Here is a 14,837-nt window from a genome sequence, read left to right on the forward strand (position 1 = left end):
CTGGAAAGAATACACCACTTCCTGCGGGCCATACAGCAGCTGATAAGTACTGGAAGTAATTTACAATTCTATATAACCTTCTGTTACCAATTGATTTGAAATAAATAAATAAATAAAATAATAATAATAATAATTTGCCAGAGAGAGTATCCCTTTAAGTAAACTAATAAGTATCACTTAACTATTGTAAAACATATATCTAATGCAGTTTCATCAAGTTTGAATGCAGCAGACGAGGACATGAGCATATTCCACTCCATTCAATCAATGGTACTCGGATCTCCCATTCTCCTGATCAGTGGGGGTCCCAGCAGCATTTTAGATCACCTCTTCATTCAAACAGGGGTAAATAGGAACAATAAGGGTCCCAGCGGTCAGACCCTCCAAATCAGATACTTATTACCTAGTCTATGAATAGGTGATACTTTTTCATTGTGGAAATAAGAATGGAATATTTCAGCTCAATATATTTCATAAACTAATTACTCCATTATTTCATGTAAAACTAGAGAAAGCTTAAAACGCTCTCTTAATTAACCAAACCCTGACTTTATGCCGCAACCGGATTGCCGATGCTGAGCGTGTCGCCCGTTCATTTACATCTAACTGGTATTAAGAAATTGTTTTGAATTAAAATTTCCAATTTGTCCGACTCCTTCCTTTAATAGAGCATTTGTTATGCAGTGTATGTGTGCAATGCAGCAAACAATCTAATGGCTTCTCGGTTGTAGCGTTTTGCTTCCTCACCCACACAATCCCATAGGTCCACGGTGAAGCCACCTGAATATAACTATAGAAAACACAAAGAATGTCTGTGCATAATTGAAAGCTCTTATTCCCAATGAATCTTCTAACATGCAAAACAGCAACAATTAAAACCTTCTGCACCCAAAGATCTGCATTCACCAGGCATTCTTATGTGAACCCATCCTCCTCTTCATAACTATACACTGTTTTTATTCACATCAGAGCAGCATAAGCTTCTAGATTGTTGTGATTTTTAACTTTGGCTGACACTTTTATGTCTTTATCACAGTTATGGGGGCACTGCTCAGGATGCACACACATTGGGCTTATAGGCACGGTCATATTTAAAATCTATATTCCTTCTGTATATTGATGTCCAACAACAAGTGTAGATCTAACATGACAATTGACAAACCAAACATGCTAAAATTGTTTGCATGACGTATTGGGGGGGGGGGGGGGGGGGAGGGGCACATAAGAGGGAACCAAACGGCAGCAGGGAAGTGGACACATAACACTGTGAGGATGCAGCTCTGCACTGATTGATAAATGCTTGTATTAGGGTCCAATTACACAGGCCAACTATGGCCCGATCATTTTAGTAAACAAGCGCTGATCTGTTAATCGTCACTTGTTTACTGGACCTATTAGACGGTCTGATAATCGGGCAGTGAGGGCTGCATGGACATCGTTAGTGATGTCCATGCAACCCTTGCCTAAACACCTGATACCTTACCTCTTCCCACTCCTGGTCTTATCTCCTGTGCTCCGCAGCTTCCCGAACCCGGTGACCACCTCGGCCTCTGATTGGCTGAGCAGCCTGACAGGCTGATCATCGCCCCGTGTAGTAGGACCCTTACAGTTATTGGGAATAGTAAAAGGCAGGTAGGTTCCTAGTATGAGCCTTCTTCAAAGGCTATGAGAACAAATTTTTACTTTCAGAGACAGACTAGTTGGCAATTTCCCCAGGTGTCAATAGTGAGACAATAGGGAAGTGTCAGGTACCTTGTATTGTAAGACAGCAACAATCCAGCGGCTCCAGTGTTGTGGACTTGTAACTACTATTGAACAAGCACTTAACTACGTGAATGCTCTTTAGTCGAGTCAAATATTTTTCAATGCTCAAGTACTGGACTCCAGTGCCGAACTTAATTAAAATGAATGGGAGACTTGAGCATTTAACCAGGCAGAGTGGAGGATGCCTGGTTAGCTTATTACTTTTTTTTGTTCTAATTTTTGTATATTTTGTCTCTGAAAGGTATGTTTAAACGAAATATACAAAAATTAGAACTAAAAAAATATAATAGGTTTCTGCAGGACACATTGGAAGTCCCGCTACTTTCATCATACCGCCATAGTTTTAATGTTCTATTTTCTTGTATATTTCATTAAAACATTCCTTCAAGGGTCGAAATATACAAAAATCAGAATGAAAAATGTAATAGTATAACTTATGGCTGAATGATTGTTGAGCTATCGGTTATTGAAGGAGTATGGCCACTTTTTCCCAATCACCTGAGCACCACGGGGCTTGACCAGGCATGCTCGCTCAACACTACTTGTAACCAAGCACTAAGTCTCACCAGCACATAAGATCGACATGTGTTTGTGCCTGCATAATTGTGTTAGGGGTAAAAGAACTTTTCTCACTTTTACCAACCACATTGCACCAACCAGATTGTCTTATAGTTTTACCTTAAAGGGGCTATCTAGCTTTATAGAATTGATGGCCTGTACTCAGGAGGATAGGTCGTCAATATTAGGTCTGCAGGCGTTCAACTCCCGGCACCATCACTGATCAGCTGTTTACAAGCACTGTAGCCTCTTCAATATTTACTAGAGCTCATTTATGCATTGCTGTACTATTAGTGGCAGCAGTGCAATGTACTGTAGTATTATAGCATCCGGGAGTCAAATCCCCGCTTATCTAAGGTCTTATTCTAAAGACAAGACTGGATGACCCCTTTAATCCACATAGGCTTTTCATCCATGCTAAACTTCACCGGATATACAAGTGACGACTGCTATGAACTCCAGTATGGTATGATTTTATAAGTATCCACTATTCATAAAACAGTGTAATAAATATTATTATTAATAACATAGGAGTAAAAAGCGAAGGAAAAAAAACAATCCCATTAACTTCTCTTGAATGACACCGTGTACAACACCTACAGACAGCAATCCTGGGGTTACATCAAACCGTATTATTATATGTCAAAGCTTATAATACACCTACACGCCAGCTAAAGTGGTAAATCTGTTATTACGAGGTTCGGAGTTTAATCACATGTGAAATATACTATATATAGTGTACTTGATCTACAATAGACGGTGTTGACAGGTGGACATAAAGCTGGAGCTGTAAATGTACAAATCTCCATTGTGACATTGTGAGTATAGAACATTAATTAATATCTCTTCAAATGTATAAGACTATTCCTTCCCAAGAAAAAGGCACTCCGTCAGTGTCAGAAAATGGAAGCAGAAAAGATAGCATAAATGTAAAGCAAAACCAAACGTGAAAAGAATAGAACTAGAACAGTCCAGTAAGGAGCTGAATAGCGGCGAGGTATGATCCTTTATTAGATAAATGTAACAAAAGCTAAGGAGGTAATTTTCTTTTCTTGGCAGATATAGATGTCATTTAGCCTCAACCACCTTTCCACTCAGTCGACAATAATGATTTGATGGGATTCAGTATGTCATTCCTAAAGGTCACCGTCCATGGCATTTACTATCTGGAGCCTGGTGGTAAATAGAATATTCATCATTCAGAATCTGACTGCTAGTGGGACATTAAGATGCCCATGCACCTTCAATAGCTGTCCTATCATATCCTATTCTCCCCACTCGTACCAGCATTCAGCATGGCTGAACATTCAGTCAAGGTGAGGGGTATACGGCTGCCAGACAGCTCTGACGGAGGCCGATCTCTCAGAAAACACATTGGGGGAGATTAATCAAACTGACGTAAAGTAGAATTGTCAGATTCCACCTTTTATTTTTCAAAGAATCTGTGAGAAATGAAAAGTGGAATCTGATTGGTTGCTAGGGGCAACTGAGTCAGTTTCACTTTACACCGGTTTGATAAATCTCCTCCATTATTTCAAAGTTGACTAAACATGCCTATTTTTTAAGGATTGGCCAATAATGTAATGTATAGGGGCCTATAGGATCTATGGTGATCCAATAAAAGCTTTTTAAAACTCAACAAAACAGAATAAATCCTCTTTCCCCCATCTTGTTCCACCCCACTATCTAATCTGTCAATCACAGTCCACCTCAACACATATTTCCCGAATCTGCTCTTTTCCCAACCCTGACTGAACAAAATGGCTGGTAAATGCCCTATTCATCTCCTCTTGAACCGCTGTAACATCCTCCTCTCTGGCCTTCCATCTAACACCCTGGCTCTCCTCCAGTTTACCCTATACTCTGCAGCCCAACTAATCTTTCACCTCTCCTCTTGCTCTGCCTCTTTCAATCCTTTCACTGGCTCCCTATTGCCCAACAAATTCATTTGAAATTGTTAACCATGATATACAAGGCCATCCACAACCTGTCTCCTCTGTATATCTCCCACCTAATATCCTGTTAGGGTCCTCCATGCCACCTCTTATCCTCCCACAACCTTTGTTTGTGTACCCCCTCTTGTTCATACCTTACACAACTGCCTCCAGGATTTTGCCCAAGCCTTCCCCATAATCTGGAACTCACTACCCCAACACATTCAGCTCTCATACACCATCAAGACCTTCATGAACAACCTGAAAACCCTCTTTTTAATTTAGGCTTCAACCTACAATAAATCTACCTGCCTTGACTAGCTGCCCCCTTCCCTACTGCCTCCCTCCCCTCACCTGTAAGCCCTTGCGGACAGGGCCCTCTATGCCTATTTACTAGTCTGGCATCTATTTTACGCATGTAATTTGTGTCTTGTTTCTTGATTTTATGTTACATTCTTTATTTCAACCCTTATTATATGTACAGCACTCTGGAATCAAGGGCATTTTCAATAATAATAATAATAATAATAATAGAGAGTAGTTTCACTCCAACCATTTTCATATGTGTATGATTAGCCTCCATTTACCTCCTTTTCTCATCTCCTGTATGTGTTTTCATCTTACAGTTCGATTTCACTTGATGGAGATGTCTTTGATACTGTTCTCAGATGTTTACAGGCTACAATCAGCGATAATGTAGTCGGATTTTAAGCAGGTCAGATCAGTTTACTGACAGATAATACAGATGTATTGCTCTTTTGTACAGAAAGGAAACAGAAATCTGTGTGTGGCACCCTAAATAATAGGTGGTGTCAAGAGAAATTGAGCCCGTCTGAAATAAGTGCTTGTATTTTGGGCTTAGTCATACACTTTTATATCTGATTTGATATAGGGCAGCAAATTGCCATATTTGCTTTTGACTTCTGCTAACGTAATCCAAATGACATTCCATTTTGGACTTGACTGCGTTGAAAAACCTATGTCTACCATAATAAACTGACTAAGCTTGTGTGCCAAACCATAATGTGTGTGGCTAAGTAGAGGATCAATTGAGTGAAACTGCTGCAATAAAGAGAATCTTGAATGCAGTAAAGAAAATCACTTTGTGTGAAATGTTAGCAATGTTCTGGCAATGAAACATCCGATTAACAGACTGCAAGATCTGTAAGTGTGTAATGTGCGTTTTATTGCCTATAAGTAAATAGAAAAATAATTGCTGATAACGATTTTTTACTTTCTTGAGGTTGATGGTCTGCATCTACTTACATGTATACCGATAGATAGATAGATAGATAGATAGATAGATAGATAGATAGATAATGCCTAACATTTGTGCACTTCCTAGTAGTAGTAGTACAACATTTGTTCTCCATATGTTAATGTTATCAACAATAAATGAAATGCCTCAGGCTGCAGGTCTCCTCTGGACTGTGGCCTGTGCCCCAGTTTAAATGGTGGGCAGTCTAACATTGGTGGTCAGAACCTGCCAGTGTATTATGAGCCCCAACTCACTGCCACTAGATCGCTGCTGTTGCTCTGCTCACCGGACTTCTTCCTCCATTCCCCCTTCTGTGGTTGCAGTTCCTGGTCTGGTCCATAGGTCCCATGTGCATGCCCTACCTTCAGTGTACAGACCCAGCATTCCCACTGTGGTCATCTACCTCCCAATCACAATGCTCACCCTTCTGTGCTTGACCTGGACTGCTGTCTCTGAACAAAGCCAAAGTTGGGTGACAGAGTGGATCCACTTCCATTGGGGTGTTACAGGTAGGAAGCAGATAAAATTGACACATTCCCTTGTTTGGTACTGACATATGATGGATAGACACACAAGTAAACAGGCAAATAGATATACAGACAGATCAAAAAAAAGCTATGATAAAGCCATACAACTATCTTCCATAATGTCTCCTAAATATTTTGTAGGTCTACTCTGTGCTAACAAGAAGGCTCAGAAATCACGAAATTCAAAAGACCTCTGGAAGCTGGTACAATAAAAAAGCCAATTTTCTCCAGAAGGAAGAAGTCTCCATATACAACAGGCTCTCTTTAATGAGAATCAGGACACAGAATCTGTAAGCCGTGCTGAACTTTCCCGAGTGTGAGGAGGAAAGGGGAGGACTGTAGAGATAATTGACGGCTGAGCGATTGGTCGTCTGTCAATTATTGTAGGCGTATGGTCTCCTTATAGATTCTCTGTAGCCAACTAGTACACTGCTTTGTACCAATCGGTGGCAAGAATCCTGAAAGGGTATTTATAGCTGGTGTGATGTTCCTTTTGGAGGTAACTCTGGTTTGCTTAGGATCTTTCTTTTTTTTTCTGGAGTAGAGTGAAATAATAAGTACATTCCACTTTAGCGTTCAGCTTAATGCAATTCATTCAAAAATCTCCTTGCTATCATTTACATAACCAAGAAACATATTTGCAGATCTCACTGTTACTAAGGAATAACATTGATACTTACTAGAACATTAGTACTTAAAGCGACTCTGTACCTCCCCAAACCACTTGTACCTTCGGATAGCTACTTTTAATCCAAGATCTGTCCTGGGGTCCGTTCGGCAGGTGATGCAGTTATTGTCCTAAAAAATAACTTTTGAACTGGCAGCCCCGTGCCCAATGGGCGTGGCCTAGATTGTGTATGCATGAGGCTGGCACAACCTCTCTGTCGCTCCTCCCCGCCCTCATCATTAGGAATGCTCCAGGCAGATTGCCTCCTATTCATTAGCTGTGTTAGCCCGGCACATGGGCTGGATCGTTAAGTACCTGTGCAATGTTCAGACAGGAGAAAATGTTTCAGTGGCATTCCTAATGATAAGGAGGGTGGGGAGGAGGGACGGAGGGGTGGTGCAAAGTAAGGGCACAGATACTCCCTTTGGGCACGGGGCTGCAAGTTTAAAAGTTGTTTTTTAGGACAATAATTGCATCACCGAACGGACCCCAGGACAGATCTTGGATTAAAAGCAGCTATCTGAAGGTACAAGTGGTTTGGGGGGGGGGGTCAGATTGTGGGTACAGAGTCGCTTTAAATATAATAGTATGTAGATAGTAATGTGAAGAACTATGTGATCAGACAAGCCATGCATGGTGCATCCACACAGTTATGTATAACTACAACAGTTTACGTTGTGTAGTCTCTAAATATGACTATATTAAAGATGACAAAATATGTTATAGATGACAAAAGTTCACTTTTGGTTAGCAGATCAGACGTTACATAGAAAAAAAATACTACCATATTTTCCGACATGTAAGGCGACCGCTGACTTTTAAGAATATTGTAAGGGGTTCGCCTTATATGCCGGAAAATATTAACCCCTACCTGACTGCAGCCCTGCTGTAGTCAGGCAGGGGTTAACTACAGCTAATAAAAAAAAAAAAAAAAAAGAGTTAAGTCACCTGGGGCCCGTTTCCGGCCTTTGCGTGTCTCCTGGCCCGTTTCCCTGCGCAGGTAGCGTGACGTACACTGACTGCGCAAGGGATCCCAGAAGGTATTCTTAACTTGAAATGTTACCTCCTGTTCAGAGAATTGAAGATTCAAAAGTGATCAATAGGGGTCCAACTACTGGGGCCACCATAGATCACAATAACAAAGAAAAATGGTTCCTGAATGAATGGAGTGGAGCAATATATTCATGGTGAGACATTTTTCCTCTATTGTTGGGATCAAGGGGGACTTATTGGATGGACCCCCACTGATCAGATTGTTGCCCTAGTTATGTTATCTATTATATTGTATTACCAAATAAATACAATATACTTTTCTGGGACCTAAGGAACACTGGTCTCTGGCTAGATTAAGATCCATCATAGGTTGACATTATTAAGATATATTAATATTAGATATTTATATTAAAGATATTAAAATACACCCTGAGAGTATTTTAGTATTTGCTTGAAAATATTTTTTTTTACTCAACTTCTACATATTTATTTTTTAAATGATTCAATAGATCTTTTTACTGTTTTAGGACCTCATTTACTAACTGGGCCTCAGTTACTGGACCTCATTTACTAACAATGCGTAATTTTTAAGCAGTTATGCTGTCATTCATTTTTGAGGTGAATGCCCTATCTAAATCTGGAAGGTTTTTCAAAGTAAAAAACTAAAACCAGACCGTCCCGCTACACTAGAAGTGGCTGGTTTTCAAAACAGAAAACCCATTAAAAAATGATGGTTTCCTTAATAAATCTGTTGGTTGTGGCGGGTTTTAAAGGGCACACCTATGACACAGCCACGACACAGCCACTCGACACGCCTTGTGACAAAATGATGGGTTTGTCAGGTTTCTAGAAAAATTGTGTAGTACACAAAGTAAATATGTTGGAACACTAAACTGACAGGGAAAATTGACAAAAATCCAACCAATTGCTGTCAGGAACCTGTTAGTAAATCAGCCCTATTGTATTTGTTTCAGATGACATTTTTTAAAGGGGTAGTGCAATTATTCACTAAATAACACACATTACAAAGTTATACAACTTTGTAATGTATGTTATGTTAGTGAATGGCCCCCTTCCCCGTGTTCCCCCCCATCCCGGAAGTGTAGTGTTCTATACTCACCTGATTCGTGTCGACCCCCGTCCGCCATCCTGTAACAATGATGTCATCTTCGGGTGACGGGGGTCGACACGAATCAGGTGAGTATAGAACACTACACTTCCGGGTCTAGCGTCGGTGGGGGGAAACACGGGGAAGGGGGACATTCACTAACATAACATACATTACAAAGTTGTATAACTTTGTAATGTTTGTTATTTAGTGAATAATTGCTTACCGCCGCACTACCCCTTTAAGTGAAATGCTGGAAGTAAGAATGATTCATTCTCCATACTCTTCAATAACCCTGTCATTTATGCCCAACTTTACATATTCATCTTAATATCTATTCCTATAAAAGCCATGAAATCTTTTCTTTTCGTCCACTTATGTTACAGTGAAGTTGAATGACTTAATTTTATTTTACCAGATGCTGAGCAGTTTAATCCCCAAACCTCTACTGATGGATGATATAGAAAATCTCTAACCAGCATTTAGGAATACCAGCTGTATCTATGATTTAGGAGGAAATAGAAAACGAATTTCGCCATTTCATACTATACTGCTCTAGTATTAGGTTATCTTCACATACCTGCAGCCCTTCAATGGCTAGCCTGAGGATTGACGGGGTGAGCTTGGAGGCTTGCTTGAAGGAAAAATTGCTCCAATCTATTATTAAAATAAAGCCATTGATCTGAAGCTCTTGGTCTTCTATTAGAACTTCCAGTGATAGAAGAATGGCGCGTAATATGTCCACAAAGGAGTTCCTGAAAGGAAATAAATGATAGTTCAGGGGCATCCTGAGAAAATACAAGCTTTACGCAGTTATTTTTAAGGATGTGAGAACAGTTTAGTTATCTTAAAGCCTATTGGGGGAGAATTATCAAACATGGTGTAAAGTAGAACTAGCTCAGTTGCCCCTAGCAACCAATCAGATTCAACCTTTTATTTTTCAAAGAGTCTGTGAGGAATGAAAGATGGAGTCTGATTGGTTGCTAGGGGCAACTGAGACAGTTCTACTTTACGCCATGTTTGATAAATCTCCCCCATTGTGTCTACTAGTCTACAATGCACACTTTCTATGTCCCACAATACACCAAATTTACATGGAAGTCCATAGTCACATATAGCATATAGCCAATAAAGTGGGTGGTTTAGTAGTTTTTAAATGTTTTACTTTCATATACTTGAAGGAGGGTATAAAATAGCTTACAATTCTAAAAAAAAACATGGGTTTCACTCCTACCCACAACAGAAATTTTGCTGGAAAGAAACATTAAAAAGTGCATAAGTTGAACACTATTTAAATTGCTGACTACTAGGACAATTTTTGAACACGATGGTCGTAAATTGTAGATTTCTCAGAACATTTTTCTCATCCCAGATGTTAACATTGGGTGAAGCTGCAATTGGCTGTACTTAGCCGGTCGAAATAAAGGTAGTTCATGCAATGTATGGATGCCACTCAATTTCAACATTGTGTGAACAGAGCCTTTTTGTGTTTTTAATCCACTCCTGGTTTTGGTTGCAATATGAGGACCACAATACTGACTGAAATATACGTAGTGTGAACCCAGCCTAGGGCTATGTTCACACTGCGTATATGTCCGGCCGCATATTTTTCGCGGCCGGACATATACGCGGTAAACTCCTGCCGGAGATTTACGCTACTTGCGGCCGGCTACGTACGGATCGCGAACTTATGCCCGTAGTCTACTTACGCTTCCCAAGCGCCCTACGTAGCGATCTGACAGCAGTCTTTTACTTGGAAATCTTCGCCTAGCCCCAGACACCCCACAGAACCTTTTGGATTGGCACAAAAAGCTGCAAAAATTAAGAAATCACCACTACGTACGGGACCGCATGTAACGGTACGGGCGTAAGTTACGGCATTTTCGTCCGCTAACAATGGTCTGGTTAATTTTTTACGCCGCCGCGTACGATCCGGGTGCAAGTTCATACGTAGTGTGAACTGTGCAGCCGTACTTCGTATACTTTCCATTATACGCAAACTACGTAAGTCTCCGGCCGCTTATTCACGGAACGCGCTACGGCTGGAAACTTACGTAGTGTGAACATAGCCGTAAAGGTGTAAAATAATATATATATACTGTATGTATTTACCTGCCCAAGCTTCCCTTGTGTCCTCCAGCCTTGTCTGTGGGATTTTCTGCTCACCGCAGTCGCCGTTGACACTTCTAATCCCGTGACAGGCTCCTTAGCCAATCAATGATGGGACAGCACCGTGGCCAGTGATTGGTTAAACAGGTTTGGAATTGCCAGAGGCGGCTACAGTAAGTGGGGGATCACAGAAATAAGCCAGGAGGAAATCGGCTGAGTGTGGAGAGGTAGGCTTGCGTCTTTATTATTTTCTTCACTCTCACATCAGCCATGCATCACTATTACACGTAGCGTTGTGTTGACAGTGGCCGATGATTATCAAACTTGCTGAAGGACAACGATCAGTCAATGATTGGCTCCTCAGCTAAGCATTTTATTTATTACACGAGCGATATTTGCTTGGGCAGAAATTCACCCTGTGTAATAGGGATCTTAGAAAAGTCCCTACTACACAAAACGATTAACAGCCGATAATCGTTACAGCCGATAATCATCTGGTGTAATAGAAGAAAATGATCAACCGACATGAACAATGTTGGCTGATCGTTGTCTGTGTTTATCATACAACATGTTAAAAGACAAACGACAAAGATAGTAACGATCTGCTGCTATGTGGGGTAGGGGCAACGGCAGCAGACCGTTGCTATTTTTAATGGGCTGCCCGGATGATCTAGCCATCACTCTGGCAGCCCCCGGCAGCTCCCTTCGCCCCCCGTGTACTCACCCAGTCACTGCCGACGCGTGTAATAGTGCCAGCACAACTAGGAGCAAGCGAGCTCTGCTCCTTTGCTCTTGTTGATTACCCTGTGTAATAGGGCTCTTAGTAAGACTACATTTTAATTTATTGAAAGTGTAATTAATGTATTGTACAGGAAAGAATGTGTGTGAACAGGATATAAAATTCTAAAAGTGCACAGTCCAAGTCTGTGGTGTGTAGTTTGCATGTCTAATAATTTTAAGAATTATGGTTGTTGATCAGTTTGCTTAGAAATGTTGTGTTGCCAAAAAGAGAGAGTGATTTTCTACAACCTTATTTCTGGATTTGTAGCAACATTTAAAGTTTTATGGACATAATGTGCTGTGGAATATGTTCGTGCTATATAACTGAAGGTTATTATTATTAAAGATATAAATGCAAGTGGGAAAAAGAATGCCATTTTAGGACTGAACAAATTCCAACACAAAGCACCGAATACATTAGCTACTAGGTACATAGAAATATATTCCAGCAAGGCACCTCTCTGCTCTGTACATCTGTATAACATGTCATTTATTTTAGGACTTATTCAAATAGGGTCAAAAAGTTCTGCACCTTTTCAATTTTCTTCTTTATTTTGGTATTCTTTTGCCTTTTGGCTAGATGCAGTATTAGGCTATGTTCACAAAACGTAAGTTCTTTGGGAACCACACCGTTGTTACAATGGCTATGATACCCATGGAACTTACATAGTGCTGCCTTCTGAGGGAATCCTGGCCCCCTCTGGGATCCCTAGCGGCGCCGTACAAAACTGACATTTCAGTTTTCTGCGGCCACTATTCATTGAATAGTGGCCGCAGAAAACTCTGTCAGTGCACACAATGGAGCGAGTGGCTCCAGCCGCATGCTCCATAGTGTGCAGTGGAGAGTTCAGATGCGGGCGCGCGCGAATGCGCCTGCATCAGAACTCTCTGGTGCTAAAGATCATCCGCCCGGTACTGCAGAACGGCTGGGATGATCTTTTCTAAGACCGGCTGTTCCGTGACCCGGCCGGGTCACGGAATGGCCGGTCTCTTATGTAGTGTGAACATAGCCTTAATGCACTACTTCCCAAGTGCTGGATGAAAGTGGTGCTGTTGCTATCACCTATCTGGACTTTTAATACAGTTGCACAAATCCTTAACTATCAAGGATTGGACTTAGGGTCCAAGGGCCCGATCAATGATGTAAACAAGCGCCGCTCTGCTAGATCGCCGCTCGGCTGACAGGCCATTCTGAAGCTAGAGCGCGCGGGACCCGGGGAGTAAGACAGAGCGGAGCAGAAGACCTGACAGGTAATGTATGCTGCTGCTTCTCAAATCATCGATCGCCTGCCGCGCACCACTATTTAACCGTAGCGATGCACGGTGGGGGAACGATGATTTTAGGTCTGGCCCTAAATGAACGATCAGCCAATGACACGATCATCGGCTGATCATTCTCTTTATTCCACCGAGCGATAATCGGCCGAATCGGGCCGTTTCGGCAAATTATCGTTACTGTGGAATAGGACCCTTAATCTCTGGATAGATGAGTGAATTTGCAGTTGGCTGACGTATAGATATAAGAGGATGGTTGCTTATGGTGTGTATTCTGAGCAGAGACTGGTTACAAGTGGTGGCCACAGGGGTCTGTTCTGAGTCCTAAGTTCTGGCTTGTCTTTAATGTGGAAAATTATTTAGCTTCACTAGATAAGTGGTCAATACAATGGAAACTGCAGTTTAATGTTTCCAAATGTAATAGATAATGCAGTTTAGGAGGAGGATTCCTCTATCTGAGAATCATATCGGCAGTTCTGTGTTAATAAAGACTTCAGAAAAGAAGGATTTAGGGGTAGTGATTTCTTAAAGCCTTAAAATGAGTCACCAGTGCAACAAGGCGGTAGGGAAAACAATTTGTATGCTGGGGTGTATAGCTAGAGGTATAACCAGTAGGAAGAGGGAGATTGTGATTCCGCTTTATACAGCTCTAGTGAGACCACATCTGGAATAACGTGTCCAGTCCTGGAAACCTCACCTAAAAGGGATAATTATAAAATAGAAGGGTCCAAAGACGGGCTACAAAAATGGTGGAGGGTCTTTAGCATAAAACTTATAGGGAAAGGCATAAAGAGCTAAATCTTCATAGTCTGTAGGACAGAAGGTACATGAACTAAACATTTAAATATATTAAAGGACTAAATAAGGTTCAGGAGGGAAGTGTTTTAGTAAGAAATTAAACACAAGAACAAGAGTACATAGTGGGAGGTTAGTTGGCGAAAAGATCGGGAGCAACGTGAGAAAATATTACTTTACTGAAAGAGTAGTAGATGCTTGAAACAATCATCCAGATTGGTAAATTTACAGTTACTGAATATAAACCTGCTTTAGATAAGCATGAGTCTATTCTGAGATGATGATGATAATAATAATAATAATAATAATAATAATAATAATGAAAATAATGTAAGGAAAGATCAGATAGTCCAAGTAATTATTTTCTGCATTCAGTTTCCTAAGTTTCTATGTCTCCTCTCTTATGCCTATAATGTACTGTTCCTATACATGGGATTTTTGTACTGTACTGTATATGCTGAGGCCCCTGGACTCTGTTGGACTCTGTCCCTAGGGTGTTTAGATTCTGACACAAGTCGTCAATAACGCTGTCACATCACATCACCATTTATTCCAGGCCATGATGTAGTTTTGTCCATAATGGCTTCAGCATGTACAATATGTCATACGTCCACAATCCATGAGTGGTGAGAACAGACAATGGCTGGTAGCTGGAGCACATTTTCAGAATATGATAATGCAAATCTTATTTCAATGTGAGCAGCTTTAAGGGATTGTCTATTGTCAGAAAACTCATACAAATGTCAGGATATTACATATTAGTTCTCCATCTATGGGGAAGATTTATTGCAACTAGAGATGAGCGAACCGAGTTCGGGTTCGAGTCAATCCGACCCCGAACGTTCGGTATTTGATTAGCTGGGGCTGCTGAACTTGGATAATGCTCTAAGGTTGTCTGGAAAACATGGATACAGCCAATGACTATATCCATGATTTCCACATAGCCTTAGGGCTTTATCCAAGTTCAGCAGCCACCGCTAATCAAATTCCGAAAGTTCGGGTTCGGATCGACTTGAGCATGCTCGAGGTTCGCTCATCTCTAATTGCAACCAATCACAGCTCAGCTTTT

General features: G+C 41.0%; 1 protein-coding gene across 1 annotated transcript in view; it reads right to left on the reverse strand.

Moving 5' to 3' along the window:
* Window positions 1–14,837, reverse strand: part of CLVS1 (clavesin 1) — a 43,491-nt gene that overhangs the window by 19,013 nt on the left and 9,641 nt on the right. The window contains exon 2 of the mRNA XM_069960008.1: window positions 9,390–9,564. Coding sequence (XP_069816109.1) covers window positions 9,390–9,564 — 175 coding nt within the window. The remainder of the gene's footprint in view (window positions 1–9,389; window positions 9,565–14,837) is intronic.

The sequence above is a fragment of the Dendropsophus ebraccatus genome, chromosome 2 (assembly GCF_027789765.1).
Source record: "Dendropsophus ebraccatus isolate aDenEbr1 chromosome 2, aDenEbr1.pat, whole genome shotgun sequence".
Classification (NCBI taxonomy): domain Eukaryota; kingdom Metazoa; phylum Chordata; class Amphibia; order Anura; family Hylidae; genus Dendropsophus; species Dendropsophus ebraccatus.